The sequence below is a fragment of the Tachypleus tridentatus genome, chromosome 5 (assembly GCF_004210375.1).
Source record: "Tachypleus tridentatus isolate NWPU-2018 chromosome 5, ASM421037v1, whole genome shotgun sequence".
NCBI classification, from domain to species: Eukaryota; Metazoa; Arthropoda; class Merostomata; order Xiphosura; family Limulidae; genus Tachypleus; species Tachypleus tridentatus.
In genome coordinates, this window is record NC_134829.1 from 14530419 (window position 1) to 14548610 (window position 18192).

Here is an 18192-nt window from a genome sequence, read left to right on the forward strand (position 1 = left end):
TGTGTATTATTCTGTACCTTGTTTTTGACATTTCTATCCCTACATCATATTTAATTTTTGTATTCATTGTTCCCCTCTTTTTAAAATAATTTCATTGAAAGGCGTTAATAAATGGACATTTGTTTTAATTTTATAACTTAATGGTCTGTGTGTTTTTTATAGCAAGGCCGCATGGGGCTATCTGCTGAGTCAACCGAGGGACTTCGAACCGCTGTCTTGCCGGAGAATTTCGTAATGCACTCAATACATTCAGATAGGTGAAACAGATTTTTTAAAGTAACTAATAATATAACTGAACTAAGAAAACAATAAATGAATTAGTATATAAACGATGAAAAATAATAACTAAAAATTAATGTATTGTAAATCATTTATAAACGAAATAGCAATTCTATACAAGAATTTATGAGTTGAGAAATTAAACTTAGTTTCATCAATTTGATGTAATTTTAACATTTAATAATATTTACTGGGCTAATAAATATTGCATCAGTATAGAACAAAATTCTTAATTTTTTTTTGTTTGTTTTACTATCGATCTATTCCAGTTGATAATATCATGTGGTAGCCGTCTGTTGAGAAATTTATGTAGATAGCGAACGCTCCACTTTCAAAAATGCAATGAAGAATCTATTGTACTTAAAGTGTGATTACAAATGAGTGTGGTGCGAAGATGGAATGCTTGAACAGCTTAACGATGATTTCGGTGATTTGAGTCTTAGGCTTATTTCAGTGTCTGTCATTAACGTTACAACAGTATTTTTAAAGCTATATGGCTATAATATTAGTTGCTATTAATATTACTAAGTTTTGTTAGTAATATTATTAATACTACAATATGTAATAATAATAATCGTAATAATAGTGCATTGGTTTGGGATGTGATTGTATATTTAGAGTTTGTATTTTATTTTTGTTCTTACAGATTTTATTTATAACGATAAATTGGGAATAAACAAGTTGACATTGTAGAAAAATGAGACTGAAGAGAGAATGCAGATAATAAATAATTGTTTTGTAAATGTAATGATTGAACACAACAGTTTTCGGCAGTTTTAACTAAAGCTGTGGAACAATATACAGAATTCTCCTGTATTGTTCAAAAATATTCTGTAGGAGTATAGTTTTAGTATTTAAGGTTTTAGGTATCGGCTTGGGAAATTGAACCATGCATGGTGTTGCCAATAGATTAGATGTATTTATATGATGAAATTTTTCTTTTGATTCTTACTGTATTTATTTTTCTTGAATATCAGTATAGAAATGTCTTCCAAGACACAAAAACAGATCTTCTTGGATAGAAATCATCAGGTTAAGTACTTAAGAGCTAGAGTGCAGTCCATTTACAGTATCCAACAGATTCTGTCATCTTTACTAGAAGTTTTGTGTGGAAATAAATGGTTGAGTTGTAAAATATTTTGACAATGGCTAGTGGTGGATTTAATGCTCAAGGTAGGACTATTTTTTTCTTTAAGTATTTTCTTAGAATCTTTAAAAAATTTGTAGAGGATGCAGTAATATATTCAAAGTCATCTATATGCAAAGAGGAGAAATTTTAGTCTTGTTTTTGTATTGTCATTGATGTAAAGAAAATTTTTGTATTTCAGAACTGAGTAACATCACTTGAATACAATTTAGAAATATATCACCAAATGCAAAGTGATGAAGCTTGTTTTGTTGGTGTCAATGCAGTTTTAAACTGTTTTAGTGTAATGACAGAAAATAGTTTGTGTCAAAGCTAAGAAACTTGTTTTCACTCTTGATGTGTTATAGTAAAGACCTTGGACAGTTGGTAAAAATGTTGATTAACCCTTCAATAAACCCTGACAGTCTTATTTGAGAACACAATTTCTTTTGATTTTAGTTTTTTTGAGGTAAGAAGGTGCAAGAAGTTTATAACGTAACCACTTTTAATATTTTGTTGCCTAGTTATCTTTCCGTTTATTGCAGTACAAATTCACATACAAATTAAATATTATTTTTATCCCTGACCTATGAACATTGTAATTTGTATCATTTTGGAACTAATAATCAGAAAATTGTAAGTGATTTTGGATTGCTCAAAATGCTTGTTTTTTTTGCTTTGAATGTATGTTTATCTGTCTTTATCCTTCTATCCATGTTCATACACTAAAGTGTAGCATAATTGAGTCATGGAACTTTTGTTTCTTGTGTAAAGGATGAACAAAATGTTGACACTTTTTATGAAAAGTTTTTTTATATTCATTAACAAATAGTCTGTTAGTTCAGTTAAAAAGTGACAATTAATTTCTTACCATAGTATACTTTTTAACAATGATGTATAGTATTAATTAATTTGTCAGATTATTTAGTTTATTAGCAAAAATTTATTTATATGTTATACATTGAATTTGAAAATAAAAGTAGTTTCACTTCAAAATAAATGGTGTTTTGTGTGTAGATAGTTTTTTGCATTTTTTTAATTCTCAAATGTCTTCAATTTTGCAAAAACGTGGTTTGAAAACAAAGTTTGACAAGCTTACCTTGAGGTGTCTTGTGCTTATGATCATGCTGGATTATTTATCAGGCATAGTGCCTAGGGCCTACAAAAACTGAGTCTGTGAAAATTTTTCTTCAGTTAATCTTTGGTTTAACTTGTATGGCTGGTAGGACTTATGAACAGAAGGTACTTAGGCCCTATATTCATCTTGATCTAGCACTGCTTATGATAGTCAATTTAGTAATAGGTATTGGCAAGAGAGAATGATGAAGTGGCTGTCATTCATAGAAATTAATATGAATAAATTAAGGGGTTTTAGAATCTCTCTGAATATACCCAAGAATCCAATTTCATGATGGTTAGATAGTGGATAGCTAGGATTTTTTTCTTTGTCATAGACAAACAAATATAGGTACGAGTTACTGTATAATATACATCAATTCATGTAACAGTGCACTTACAGTGTATTATTTTCTTAAGTTAGAAAACTGCCTACTTGATTAGTTTAATTAGCAGATTAATTAGCTTATATTTAATGTACTATTTAACCCTAGACATTCCTAGTGGAATGGAGCAATCTCAAACACCATCACAAAGACTACCCGGAAGACTTTTACCACAGGAACTGGAGTTATGGAGCATGCTTACAGATGAGAGACTACGTAGTGAGCAACATAAGATGAATTATCAAGCTTTAAAATCTGAACACACAAGGTAACTTTTAAGCAGAACCATTTTGTAGACCATCAAATCCTGTAGCTGATGAGATATTTGATTGATTAAACCACTTCATAAACTACAGTTCTTGAAAGGGCTTCACACATTATTTTCCACATTGAAAGGTAAAACTAAATTTAATGCAAGACAAAACTCAACTTAGTGATTTTACTTAGAGCTGTGTTTGAAGGTTTATTCTAAACATTCAAAGGTTCATCATTGACAATATTTGAGTAGTAATTACACATTACATATCATTTGTGTGGAATATTTAATCTTTTAAACAAGAGTTGTTTTAAAAAAAAAAAAACAGTATAAATGTATATGCCCATGCTCACATACACATCACCAAAACATTACATATAGCAGTTCTTTTCATGTGTTGGAGCAACAGATTATGAAGTTTGGGGGATTACATATAGTGACTACATTGAATGTTGAGGTTCAAGAATGATGAAACATGAACTAACAAATAATTTTGACACCTAATGCATACTTTGGGATAACAAAATATCCTGATATATTGACAATTTCTGTGGAACACTAACTGCAGAATTTGAATATCGAAATAGCACATTTAGTACTAAAATAGAACAGCAAAAATATTTCAGGGGTGTTTTTGTATTTTTCAGACACAAATCCTCAGAATTTTATGATCATTTTAAAATTGCAATTTTGACTATGTTGTCTGGAAAAGTTCTCCATTTTCTGGGCTGTTTTAACTTTATTTTCTTGTTATTTTGCTCTTTTCTTTTTTCATTTCATGATAATAAAAAGAAATGCCAGTTAACTCCACCCTCAAAGTTTGTTTAATTAATGATTTTGTGGCTTGTAACACACTTAAAAGTTTATTTTTTAAGGTTCATATTTATCTTTTAATCAAACTGTTAGTGTTATTATGCTATGTTTTGCAGTTTTTTTATCATGTTTATTATGATTGTTTAATAAATCAACAACTTGATGTTAAAAAGATTGGATGTTAACCTGCTTGGAATGGTGACTGTTAAATAAAAGGTTGGGTTTGTGAAAGTCAACTGTAGTATTTTTAATTGGCCACAATAAGGTGCTTTTGCAATGCAACCTCGTTGCATGTAGCGGTGTGAGCATACCAAGTATCGTTTAGTACGTGTACATAAACTATGGACATTTGTTAAAAGTTTAATACATGAAAATAATATTGTTCAATATAATATCTATGTAAACTACATGCAAAGTTATTTTCAGTCAAATAATATTAGTTATTTTGAGCTAATCAGTAAATTGTGCAAACTAGTGCTATTGAAAGTTGAAACCTTGAATTCAGTATTCTATGTAAACCTTCACAAGTCAAAATCTTTGTCATTACAGGCTCAGAACAGTTTGAACTTTGAAATGTAGAACAGATATAAAGAAATTTAAACTCAGAATTAAGACAAAATTCCACAAGTTCTTGCATTTAATAATTTTTCCATATGGGATTAATTCATGGGAATGATTGTATAATCACAAAATAACCTTCAGATTTTCCATTATATAACTTTTTCTATCATTAAAAAATTTTAATAACTTTCAATAAATATTATAAGGCCTTTATAAAAAAAAAATCAGAATTTTTAATTAAGTATTGGTACTAAAGTTTTGTTCATGAATACCACCACAAAAAATGCAAAACATATCTTAAATTAACCTTTTTAGTTCTAGAATAGCTGGGGATTGTAATAGGAAACTAAATTGTTTACCCTTAGTAAAGCGTAAAACTGGTGACAGTAAACACCTGCTTATACTTAATTTTTATTGTTTTATTGCCCTTTGAACTGTCTAACTAATAATTCCACTATATGAAGTGTAAATCACTCAGTAGACTGTTGATAAAGGAAAGTATACAAATTCTAACCTTATCCATCCTTGCTTTGTTCAAATACTTCTCTTTGTCCCTCTTTAAAAGTGAATACTTTATATGTTCCTCACAGTATTCATTGTATTTTTATAGTAGTAATTATACCAAAGACTGTAACCTTAATTACTCTCATAAAGTTGCTTAAAGTGAAATATGTATTGCTATCTATGTCTTTAACTACTTTTCATAGTTTTGAATTCCCAGCATAAGGTTTTAAATTGTGAAATACCTAATACATAAAACTCCATTGTATAAAATACAACACCACAAGATGTAAATCATACCAGAATTTAGACAATTTTCTGATGATTACATATCGTAGATTTTTTTTTCAGTTTCTTTGGTGAAATTGAAAGGAAATCTGTAATATATATGAAATTATTAAGTACTTGGTCTGATATATGATGAGAAATAATGATGTAGACATGAGCTCTAACATCATTCAAATACCTAAAATTATTTTGGATTACCAAATTACTGACTGTAAAGGACTTAAAAACCCATTAATATTTTAATATATTACATGGAATGTGAAATTCGTAGTGTTCCAAAAGTTTAACACCTGAAAATGCCCAACACAGAGAAGTTTGAAAGTTGTTGATATGTAAGGTATGTAACTTTAAAATGCGAATTTTATTGCTGTTCAAACTTGTTTCTTAGGCTGCAAGATGAATTTTTGTCATTACAACTGGAGTTGAAACAAACTCTTGAAGAATATAGTCAGCAAAAGGAAAAAAGCCAGACAGCTCTAAGCCAGGCTCAAGATGTTCTACAGCAGAAACAGGCACAAATAGAAGAACTAAAAGCCAAGGTCAATGTAGTAATCTTAATGTAGTAGTGGACATAAATAGTTATTTTTGAGTGAAGAAAATAATTTAAACAGAGTGACAAAACTGAGTTTGTGTGGGTTCATCAGTAATTTAGCTACATATATATTTTATCATGTATTTACTTATTAGCTAAGCCTAATCATATATTACAAGATTTACTTGAATTTTAACTGGTAGCAAGTTTACTGCACTTTTTTAGATCAAAATTTGTATGCCATTATATTTTAAGAGAGTAACTTTAAAAACATGATTAAACTACTTCATTATCATAATATTTAAACTTGATGTTAAAGCATAGTTAATAAATTAAAATGTTAATAATATTTAAGTTTTAAGTTCTTAATTTTATAAAGAACTATTTTAAAAATCCTCAATCTCCCAGCATGAGAATTGCAACATTTGTTTTCTAGCTCTTTTCCTTTCTTTAACTTATTTACCATCCCTCTTAAGAAGTATGAAATTCAATGTAAATACTCATTATAATATAACTATTAATAAGGCAAGGAATAATTTTAATAGTCTTCAATTTTGTTCTTTTCTGGTCATAAATGTATAAAGTTGAACTTGCTTGGCGCATAACATGTCACATCCTCTCTTTCACAAATTGCCATTTGTTCTTTTATTATATTTATACTTTGTTTTTTATAATCCATAAAAAGCCAGCGATTTAATCTGTTAAATGGTACATGTTATTTTATGTAAAGAATATTGTCATTTCATCTGTTAGTTTTATTGTTTGTCTCACTGTTGTAATATTTACAAGCTTAAGGAAAGATTTAAAGGCTTTTATACCATAATTGTAAAGGCAATTAAATTGTGAAAGTTATTAGACATTGTTTGCTTTGTGCATGTTATTATTTTGTATTTATGGGGGCATTATTTAAGTCAACAAAAACTTTGGTGTACTTTGTATCATTTATATATATAATAGGCTGAAATGTCTTCTGTAACCAACAGCAAAAAAGCAACAAGAGATTATAAGTTACTGTTATATTCTTTATTCATTATTGTAAAAATAATTAAAATATAAAAACTAAATAGATTGGAATAGATAACAAAAATAATACTACTAATAAAAATTATTTTTGAAGTATGCTTACAAACAGGTCTTGTATTATATTATTCAGTGTAGTAACATGAACTAAACATTCACCAAATGAGTTAGAATTTGTGTTGTGGGATTGTTAGTTAGACTGAAGTCAAAGGACAATAAAACAATAAAATTAAGCATAAACAAATGCATTCTGTTTTAAGCTTTAAACAGTTGTAGTATCCAGTTACAATTTAGTCATTCTATAAAGAGTAAAAAAAGTGTAATTTAAATTTGTTTTTGTATGGTGGTTATGAAATTGGTCAAATTGATGAATTGCATATTGTTAGGGTAGAGGAAATGAGTAAAATATAGTTTTATTTTTAAACAAGTGGAAATACTTGATGAAAATTTATCTTTTCTATATGAAAGACTGTAATGTCTGCTGAAAGCTAACCCAATTTTGTGAAGAAAGACATACAGTAGTAAAAGTTATATCATGGAAAGGAATCTCTGATGGTAACTTTGAGGTTAAAAGGCTGGTTTCAAGTGTGTTAATGAGATACTAGATAATCATAAAAAATTCCCCCCCCCCCAATGAAACAACACACGCTCATGTCAAATTGACATTCCAGATCCACCAAGAAAGAAATCTTTGTAATTCCACATTGTTTTGTCATATCCATCAAGATATCAATGTGATTGTATAGTGTCATTGCTACTTCACCAAGGAATTGGTATGATTTAAATCACATATAATTCCCCCAAATATTTATAGGAATAATGTTGGTTCATCACTACGTACTTTTTGAGATCCCTTACGTATACAATCCTCACGAATTAATGAGGTGATGCTTATAAGTCTTCTCTACCAAAGAATTAATGAGGCCATATCCATGAAAGACCCATTTAGATATTAACTCCACTTGCATAGAGTCAGCTCTTTGAATCAAACCTATATTGGAGAATTAATGTTTTATTATGAATCCTATAATGCTGAATTTACTTCATGTACCTGTATGAAATCAGGTAGGCTTTCAGTAAACATTAAAATAAAAAAAAGCAGAATTTTTAATAAAGTATTTCTACCAAGAGTTGCCATTGACTATTCTGTGTGCAAGGTCATTTTTGTGTTAATCATAAAGTACTTTTTCATTTTATGTTTTCATATTTTATTTACAGAACCTCCTGAACGAATATCAAAGTTGTTTTTTTTTTCATGATGATGAGAAACCCACTTGAAGTAAAAATGTATTTTAAAAACAGCTGGCATGGGCATTAAAACTTTAATAAAAATCAAGTACAGAACAACATTTCAACCTTCTAAGGTCATCTTCAGGTTAACAAAGAGAGTTTTACTTTTTCATATCATTATTGTTATTTAACTAAAAGTTTAATTTTTACATTTTAACTTTATGCATATATTTTTGTTTAAAAGTATATACATTAAAATTTAAAAAACTTTGCACTTCCAGATCGAATACCCATTGATTCTTGGAAGCCAGGCTTCAATAATCATATAATTTTCTAAGATGGTTGTCCAGAAAATAATTAACATAGCTCTTAATTATGCATTTGAAAACAAACAATAATTAAAACAGTGATATAGAATGCTAAAAAAAACTACTATAACATACCTGAATTTCTAATTGATCTATGAGAATGTTTAATAATTTTGTCACTTGTTGGAACACCAATTTTGGTCTTTACTGAATAAAACTGCCTTGGGAAATGATGTCAGTCTATTTCTATAAAATGCAATCTCATAATCACATTTGCAAAATGTCTTATGTGTGTTATAAATATGTATCATTGGCTTGTAACTGTGAGTAAGTAAATGATTTAAAAAGCATGCAGTTTGTTGTAGCTTCTGTAGTGGGTGTAACAAAATAAAGAAAGTGGGAAGTTGTTATTTTAAATGCTGGCCTGTAAATGTCTCCAGTTGGTGTATGTAATATGTGAATATTTTGAAACCTATACCAAGGAAGAAAATATAAAAGTGAGAATTTCCACATGAACATGAGGATGAAAAAGTATACTTTGAATGAATAATTCATGATTTTAAGTTAGTTATGATATTCAAAATATTTTTGTTTTAAAATTTTAAGAAATTTTTGTTATGTGCAAATGTGTTGATACATCAAGTGTGTTTGTGTGTGTGTAATTTTTAGAAATGTTTCTAAGAACTTTAGATATCTATAATTATTGTTTTGTGTCTAGTTAGCCAGCCAGGCTCCAGAAGTTGTACAACGTCATGTACAGGAGAAATTTGAACGTAACTTCAAAGGTCGATGTCAAGAGTTAGAGCAGGAAGCTGATCACTACAGGGAAGAGTTTAATAAGCTTCGATATGAACACACGATGTTGAAAACACAAGCAGAGTATTTGACGACAGAGCACCAAAGGACTTTGGAAGAAATAAACTTCAAACATGAGGGAGAGGTATGGGGTTAGAAACCATGATCTGATATTCTAATTATTTATGTCATTGCTGTTTATAGACTTATTCTCAACATCAGTTTCATTAGTTAGAAATGCAATGAGTTCACTTTTTGTTCATTCATTATTATAGGTTAATAGTGCAGTAAGATTGTCCTAAATTTGTCCTAATATAGATAACCTTAAGAAACAAATAGGATGAACCATATCATCATCGTGTATATTAATTGATATAAATCTTATCATAAATTAGGTACTTAAACTAACACAACTGTGTAGGAATTATCCTGAATATGAGTTATAAATTAACAGTGTAACTCCCAAAATGGGTATGGACTTTTGGAAAAAAACAACAGAAACTTCAAGTAACCCAAACCTGCTGATTTCTGAGAGTTTAAACATTTTACTTGCATTTAGTGATAAGACTTTTGATATTAGGCCCCGATGTTTTATTGGTTTTTGCATCTGCTTTTCACTCTTCTCTCTCTACAAACTAAAATTTTACATTGATACTTTGAGAAAAATAAGAAATAGTAGTGTATAAAAATGATTTTGTAGAGATGTGATGTAGTACACAATTATTAAGTATCAAAGCATATTTCATTTTATGAAATTTGAGCTCAGTAGAAATGTGTTAGTAGTATTACACAAAACATTGCGTATATTTGCCATAATAAATTCTATCTCAATTATAATCTTTATTTTAGAGTATTGGTTGTGTAAGTTAATGTCATGTTATGAAACTATTTTACTTGGAAAGAATATATTGAAAAACAGTATTACAATATTTATTGTAAAATAAATAATAACATAAGAATCTTTAGAAAATAATTTATTGAAATATAACATGTTAAGGAAAACCAACATGGATTCTGAGGCTGCTTTTGCTGATTATCCACGACATTCTGTAGAGAATTTAGTCTTTGTTTTTTTTCTGGTGCCTTTTTTTTACACTTTTTTTTCACTCCATCAGATATGCAGTGTTGATCTTTGTTCCAAGGTTATCAGAGATTTGTTGATCAAGGAACATTTATTTGTTGTGCCAAAGAAGTTGGGAGATAGTTGTCTGATCATCAGTCTTTTTCATATTGGTCAATTTTTAGATCCTTCAATTTGAAATAGTCTTTTCTCAACATATGTTGACTTTTTTCACTAGTCTGTGGATGACCAAATTCAATGGTGTCAATGTACATCTTTGCATTGTCATAGCAAATTCATCCTGACATTCTATGTTTTATATACGAGCCAGGCTCTGCAGTTCAGGATTTTGTCCTTTGGCCTAGCATCTGCACCATACGTCATAGTTGTGTGAGCTTTTTCTTTTCACCTTCCTACTTTGGGCCTGTGCATACACCATTACATGGATGAATGGATACTTTTTGCATTATTTTGCCAGTTGGCAGAACACATCTAAGTTCAAAAGAAAACTTAATATAAAGTTATGAATTATGATGCTGATTTAATTGCCATACATAGGTAGTAATATTTAATTAATTAAATTTTCAGTATAATTCTGTTAAATCTTAGGATGTGTGCAAAAGGAATAACCAACTAGAAACTGTCAAATACTTAACTGATCCACATGAAACGCAACAAAAACATGTTCTTGTGGTGAAGAAATTCAGTAGGAAAATAACCTATAACTAATTCACATGTGATATCATTAAATTGATTTTATGGTGAAGAAAGGTCATAATAAAAACGTATCAGTGTTTTGTGTTACATCAAAAAAACTTTGTTCGTGTTGAGAAAGGTGGTAGAAAGACAATAACTGTAATCCATGAGTAACATCACAGAGCTTTGTTTTTGTAATGGAGAAAGTTGAAGAAACACTGTATATACTGCAATCTATATGTGATGTTTTGGATCTTGTTCTTGTGGTAATGAAATATTATGGCCAAACAACATGCAACTAATTCACGAGTGTTATCTTGAACACTTGTTCTTGTGGAAGAAAGATAATAATAAAACACAAATATGTGTATGTTATATAAAAAGCTGCACTTGTAATGAAGTGGTAGTAAAATACTATAAACATAATTCATAAAGCCTTTTCTTGTGAGAGAAGAAGCTCATAATAAACAATTTATTGTATATTTTCTTTCTCTTGTGGTAGAAAAGGGTGGTTGAAAACATTTTATACCTGTAATTAATATGTAATATCATTAACATACTCGTAAAAGATGGAAAGATGAAACTAAAATACAATAATCAGTGGGTGATATAAAATATTCATTTTTGAGGGATGTCAGGGTTGTACATACACGTGGAGGGGAGCTGGTATTCTATAGAAGGTGTCTGTGACTTATTGGTGATAAATTTGAACAGTAAACTACAAGCACACAGTCCACTTGTTTTAAAACAATATATTGAAAATAAGTCAAACATATGTACAAAAAAATATTTACAGTATAAATATCACAGTTGTATCTTAAAGTCCTAAACTCTTGTCAAAATACCACACAGCTTGATAATTACTTTAGAATCAAACTGACAAATTCTTTTTCTTACTGTAGGGTCTGTAATAAATTCACTTGCATTACTCTTTTCAGTTGCTGCAGTTGTATCTTGATCTTTAAATGATATTCCTTTCATCAAATTTCAGATAAATGTGTTCAATTACTTTAGAACACTTGGCAAGACATATTCTTCTTCTTGACTTTTTTTAAACTCTGAAACTTACTTTATAATAAATTATATCATGTTACAAGTAATCATTCCACACTAACTTCACATTTTCTAATTTTGTTCTTACTGACCTTGCAATCTCATTATTTTTCCTTATCCAGTATGATTTTTGAAGCGTGTTGCTGTCAGATATTGAAAATAAACAAGGGTCAAATTTATACTTTTATTTTTGGTGGACAACTGACATGTTTTGAGAATCAATTTGAAAATTAATTTTGCAATGAAAATGTTAAAGTGAAAATGTTTTATAATTAAAGTGAAATGTTTGTATCTTAAGTAATAGGTCAGTAACAAAGATCATTGAGAACTTTTTTATAATGCATCTTACAAGTTCACATACCTTATACCAACATGCAGCATGTCTCTCATGCTAATCAACATGCATCAGCTTCCCCACTGACAGGAGAGCACCATCATCATTTGATGCATGTGACCCATTCAATGTATCACTACCAAACTATCACTTCTTGTTTGGCTATACTTGAGTTCAGATGTCTTTCTTTTGTTCCAGTGTTGTTTAACTGGCATTTCTTTCCACAACATTTTCCTGTATTTTGAAAGCATTAATTTACCAGTATTTTGCTACCAAATCTTTAACTTGTTTGTGGGATGTCAAGCATAATTCTGAAGTTAACATTACCACTTCATGTACACCTCATTTTTGTGATGTCATAATTCAAGCCACAGGTACAAATGTCCCATTAGGGAATTTATTGGCATTTATTTGCAAGAAGATGATTGTGAATGATGTTTTGGTTTAAAATGTAGACAATACCTTGTTTGAAGTACATTTATTAAGCTTTCTTTTGGGAATAAGGGTTATTCAGATCTATTGACTGGCAGTTATACTATACCAGCTTTTATCTTCTGTCACTTGTTCTAGGCTCATCATTTGCAAACATGCTGTCATGAAAAATTACAATTAGCAGAAATTCTGACTTGCATTATGGAAAATACATCTGCAAGTTGCAAGTATGTTAGTACATAATTTGAGCCCTGCTGTTGTCAGCATCTTTTACATTAAAGGTTGTTAATTTATATAGAATTTCCTCAAGATATACTTTACATGTTAACAGCATGTACACATTGTCTGTATCTGTGCAGTATAGCCTGTTAATTGTTAATAAATAAATTATTCTCAATCTAAACATTCATATTAGGATAATCGTTTAGAAAAAAACTGTTTGATTGAAATTGTGTGTGACAACAGAGTAAGATTAAAAGTTACTCTGTCTAATATAATAATTTATGATGAGGATAAGTTGTGAACTTGTAGCTGAACAAAAAAAAAAAATCAACTTGGTAATCATTATAGCTAATTAAATATATATTTTTTTGTATCTACTGATAAAGGTTAGAAAACATTATTTCATCAGTTGGTTACCATCACTTCTAACAATATTTTCAGTCATAAACCCATATGTCACAAGAAAATTTAGGTTATTCATAAATATGTATATTAAGCTAAGAATACAGAATGTTCTTTCTAGTGAAAGAAAAAAGTCAAAGGTATAACAAAAACAGATTACTTTGTATAAAATTTTTCTAATACCAAATTATAAATATTTAATTAAAGAAGTGATCAGTAAGACTTTCACTTTGTTATGTGCATGTAAAATTGAATGTGTAATTTTTTTTCTCTGCCACCTATATTGTAATCTCAAACAAATTGAGAGAGAGATAATAATTATTGTTACACAGGAACTGAAAACATTGCTTTGTTAAACTTTAGAAATTTAAAAAAACAATTTTTTCTCAACATAGTAACAGCAAAGATTGAACAGATGTAATTCACAAAATAAAAACAAAAACTCGTTGCAATTTATGCATGACTTGTTTGATATTTTATCTTTTTAATTAACATATTCAATGGACAGATAAACAAGTTACAAGAAGAAGTGGATCAACTGCGAGAAAAGCAGACAACTCAAGGGGAGCAAACAGGATTGCAGATAAGAGCACTCCAAAAAGAAAACTCGCAATTCAGATTGAGAGTCAAAGCTCTTCTTACTGAAATGGAAGAAGTACAAGCCCAAAGGGAAAAGAGTTCTTTAGAAGCTGAAAACAATAGCAGAGCACAGGCAAGGCAGCTGACAGAGCAGTATGCTACCATATGTACCTTGGAAGTAAGTGTTTAGTTCTTGGGACTGTGTAGAATGTTTTAGTAACTGCAGGATATAAATTAAATATCAAATTTTGTGCTAACTTGGCTTAGTTAACTTGTGGGTAAGTACCCTTATACTGAAGCTCTATTTATAATTAGCCTAAGCTAGGATGTTAATCAAATTGACCATGCTACACCCATATGAATCATGCTCCAGTATGCTCAACCTGTGTGGTGATATTAAATTTTGTGTATTCATTAACACGTGACTACAGCCATTTTGTGGTATATCCAATGTAACCGTGTTTACAACATGGACAAATACTTTTATAAACCACAATCAGTTTTTCTTAGTAGTGATATTTTCTTTCTGTATCTAAAATAATTCTGCAGCAACACTCTTACATAAAATAAATCATACAGAGCATTATCTACATAAGAAAAAGCTGTAGGTTCTGAATATTTGGAACTTATATGTAAATGTATATATATATATTTGGTGATTATATGAAGATGTGTTTGTTCAAGTAGTCCTGGATTAGTCTATCCACTGTGGTATTTTCCAGTTTGCAGATTTTCTTCAGAGAAGTCAGTTAGGGTCTATTAATTGAAATCTCAAGGATATTGAGTGTTATCAGAAAGAGGAAACTAGAAATAGACAAATCCAAACAATCTTTATTTAACATACACAAACAAACAAATAATTAGCAGTAGGATAAGTGTTTGTAATGGATATGTGGAACTGGTGAAAAGCCTTTATTTAAAGCACTTATCATTTCAGTATGATCCACCTTGTAGATTAAAAAAATGAAATAAGTTAAAAATAAAAATGACCCTGAGAAGTGAAACTAAAGTAAAATCTGAGTTAAGCCTGGATTTTGCTAAAAACTACATTCAAAGCTAGTGTTTAAATAATGAAAGTTAAGTTCTTTATTAAGATAAAAAATATGTTAAACCAGTACACTGAAGGGTGATCATTAACTTAAATGCTAAAGTTAACTCAAGCTTAAGGAAACCTTCAAACTCTGTTATCTCACTTTCAAGTATGTGTGAATAATATAAGAAGTCTTCATCAATCTAACTTAAAAAAAAAATTAATTTTACACCTTAATTGTGTATAAAACTCTCTGTAATCTCATACTAACCATTAGCCAAAATGATTGACATAAAACTGTTGGAAGTTTTATTATTAAAACTTTGCTAACATTAACACCCCTGTAAAGTCACATCAAGCTCAACTGTTTCATAAACGTCCTCAAAATAATTTCAGAAACAGGTACCATTCAAGCAATGTAGGTAAGTTCCTTTTCAATAAACTGTATAGAACTGAAGAGGACAAATGATGATGTTGAAATTAGGTTTTATTTTATGTGTTAATATTTTGTTCTAGAAATGTTTATTTTTTTTGTTCACGTAATTAATATACACAGTATTGTTTACTGTAATGAAGGTATCTAAAAGGACAAATATTTTGTAAGGGTTTATAGTGTTAAGATAAAGATATGCTAAATGAAAATTAAACATCAGTACTATATATGAATAACAGTCATGACTGTTGTGGCTGAATAAGTGATGTAGGATATTTTCTTTAAAATTTCTTACTCTTTGTGTAATGAGTATTATAAATTGGTCATCTTACAGTACATTAACTGTTTTATTGACACATCAGTCATTTTCATTTGTTTACTTAACTTTTTATTGTCATCAAAGTCATTGGCTTATATTAACTTAATCTTTTTATTCTCATTTTAATCTTTCTACTTCATTAACCCCCTCTACCTAGCCATCATTTACTGCACGTTTCATAGGTATTATTAACTTGCATTCAAAATATAATAAACAACATTTTGTTTGTTATACTAATTAATATAAAATTGTAGCTAATAATTCATATTTTAATAGTATACAAGTTTAAGTTCTTACTTTTAAAAAGCAATATTTTAAAAATTTCTGAATTTTTTGTAGTGTAAGAAGTATTTTATTTTATTCACTCTCTCTCCAATAAGTGTGAAATTTAATGTCACTTACTTCCTGTAAAATCATCACTGCCTTGACAAACTATAATTTTTATAATCTTCAATCATTTTTGATTACTGATCCAACAAACAGAAAATCAGAACCCTCGTATTACACCCAGCTGTAACATCCTCTTTTAGGATTTGAGAATAGTTCTCTCTTATTCTTAATACTATATTATTTATTAACCATTTTGCAATGGGCTCAGTATAGTATACACAAGATTTTCTGCACGTTTGCACACATTGAGTATTTGTACTGTAATTTTTAATACACAATATGCATCTTCACAAAATTTGGTAGAATTTTAGTGAAGTTTTTGGTCCACCAAATATCAGATTTCTTAATGAAATATATTTACTAAAGATTTGTTTGTAAAATATCAAGTTTGTTTCAATACTAGTCTGAGTGCAAAGTGATTTCATATTCTGATTTAAAAAAATATTCTTCATCCCAAAAATCTCAAATATTGTTTGTGTAATGTCTAAAACATCCTAAATACATTTCAACCATTTTGTGATGGCAAGAAATCCTCCATTTGAAGTAAAAATGTATTCTCAAGATGGCAGGAATTGGTAAAAGAACTTTAATTAAAATAAAGCTCTAATACACATACCAGCCACCTTGAAAATCCATTTCAAATGTTTGTTTTCAGTGAGACTTTATATTTTGTTGTTTTCTACACCCTAACTGTGTGTGGTCTGTCAATTGGACCAGCCTTGTAACCATTGTAAAAAATTAAGAAATAAATATAAATTATGCTTTTGTTGTGCTAGAATGGCTATATATAACAACATGAAAATACAAATGTTTAGTCTAAGTAGCTTAAGGTTCATAACATTATATATTTATTTTTTATTATATTGACCTTCCAGTTATGCCTAACTAACATTACACAACTTCCATTGATGCAGTGCACATGCACTCGTTACATATTCAGGAATATAAAAACTGAACTTAAGTCTTCCCTGTCTTGGCTGCATTTTAGTGTACTAGTATTTTGTAATATACAGTCAAATTTCAATTATTATATATATATATATATATATATTATTACAATTTTGAAATAAATTATTGAACAATAAATCAAGGAGTAAAACAAACAATTATCTCTTCTAGCTTCGACCTTTGAACTCAGTTGCCAAGCCTTTTAAAATTTTATATGTGGAAGATATCATACAATGTTTTTAAGGTTTTTACATATACAGTTGAATACCCAAAAAATATTAAATAACTATACTAAACCTTGGAATTCCACTATAATTTATTAAGCTAAGTAACTAAGCTGTATTTAGATTTAAAAAAAATATGAAACTTCTTGAAATTTGGGTTGGAAAGAATGTGGTGGCCTTTTCACAGATTAAAATGGCTGTGTTTGTGGGAATAATATAGTGCTCTGCATGCTAAAGGAAATTTTTTTTAACCTATTTATTTATATCTGGATATGTGATAGTTTTGAGGACATTCTATTCTAGTGGCTGTTACACAGTTTTGTACAAAAGTGTGAGAGCAATGTCAAAAATTAGATTTCAAGCTACTTTCAAAGAACAGTAGAAGATAAATCGCAAATGTGAATATATGTGTTTTTCTTATAGCAAAGCCACATCAGGCTATCTGCTGTTTCCACCAAAGGAAATCGAACCTCTAATTTTAGTGTTGTAAATCCATAGACTTACCACTGTCCCAGTGGTGGACAAATCACAAGTGAAACATGACAAATTTGATTAAAACAACAAACTCAATGGAAGTGCTTGAATTCAGCAACCAGTTAATATTTTTTTGTGTACTCCTTTGCTTTAATAACAACAGATAGTTTTTCAGGGATTGTATGGGGGCCATTGCATCATTTGAATGATTCCAGCAACTTCTTTCTCAGCTAAGTAATTTCTGCATAAGTTGGATGAGTGTTTAGGGTCATTATTTTATTGGTAGCAGAGTCCTTTAATAATAATATGCAAACAACTGGGTATACCAAAACAGATCAGTATCTGATGGTACTCATGCTGGTTCATTATTCCATATAATTTGATA

The 18192-nt window shown here is 29.2% G+C and overlaps 1 protein-coding gene across 2 annotated transcripts in view; it reads left to right on the forward strand.

Moving 5' to 3' along the window:
• Window positions 1-548: 548 nt before the first annotated feature.
• LOC143250578 (centrosomal protein of 83 kDa-like) overlaps window positions 549-18192 on the forward strand; it is a 32714-nt gene continuing 15070 nt past the window's right edge. For both annotated transcript variants that reach the window (XM_076501356.1, XM_076501358.1), the window contains exons 1-6: window positions 549-706; window positions 1257-1452; window positions 3016-3175; window positions 5715-5865; window positions 9135-9356; window positions 13919-14167. In XM_076501356.1, the coding sequence (XP_076357471.1) occupies window positions 1425-1452; window positions 3016-3175; window positions 5715-5865; window positions 9135-9356; window positions 13919-14167 (810 nt within the window). In that variant the 5' untranslated portion in view covers window positions 549-706; window positions 1257-1424. The remainder of the gene's footprint in view (window positions 707-1256; window positions 1453-3015; window positions 3176-5714; window positions 5866-9134; window positions 9357-13918; window positions 14168-18192) is intronic.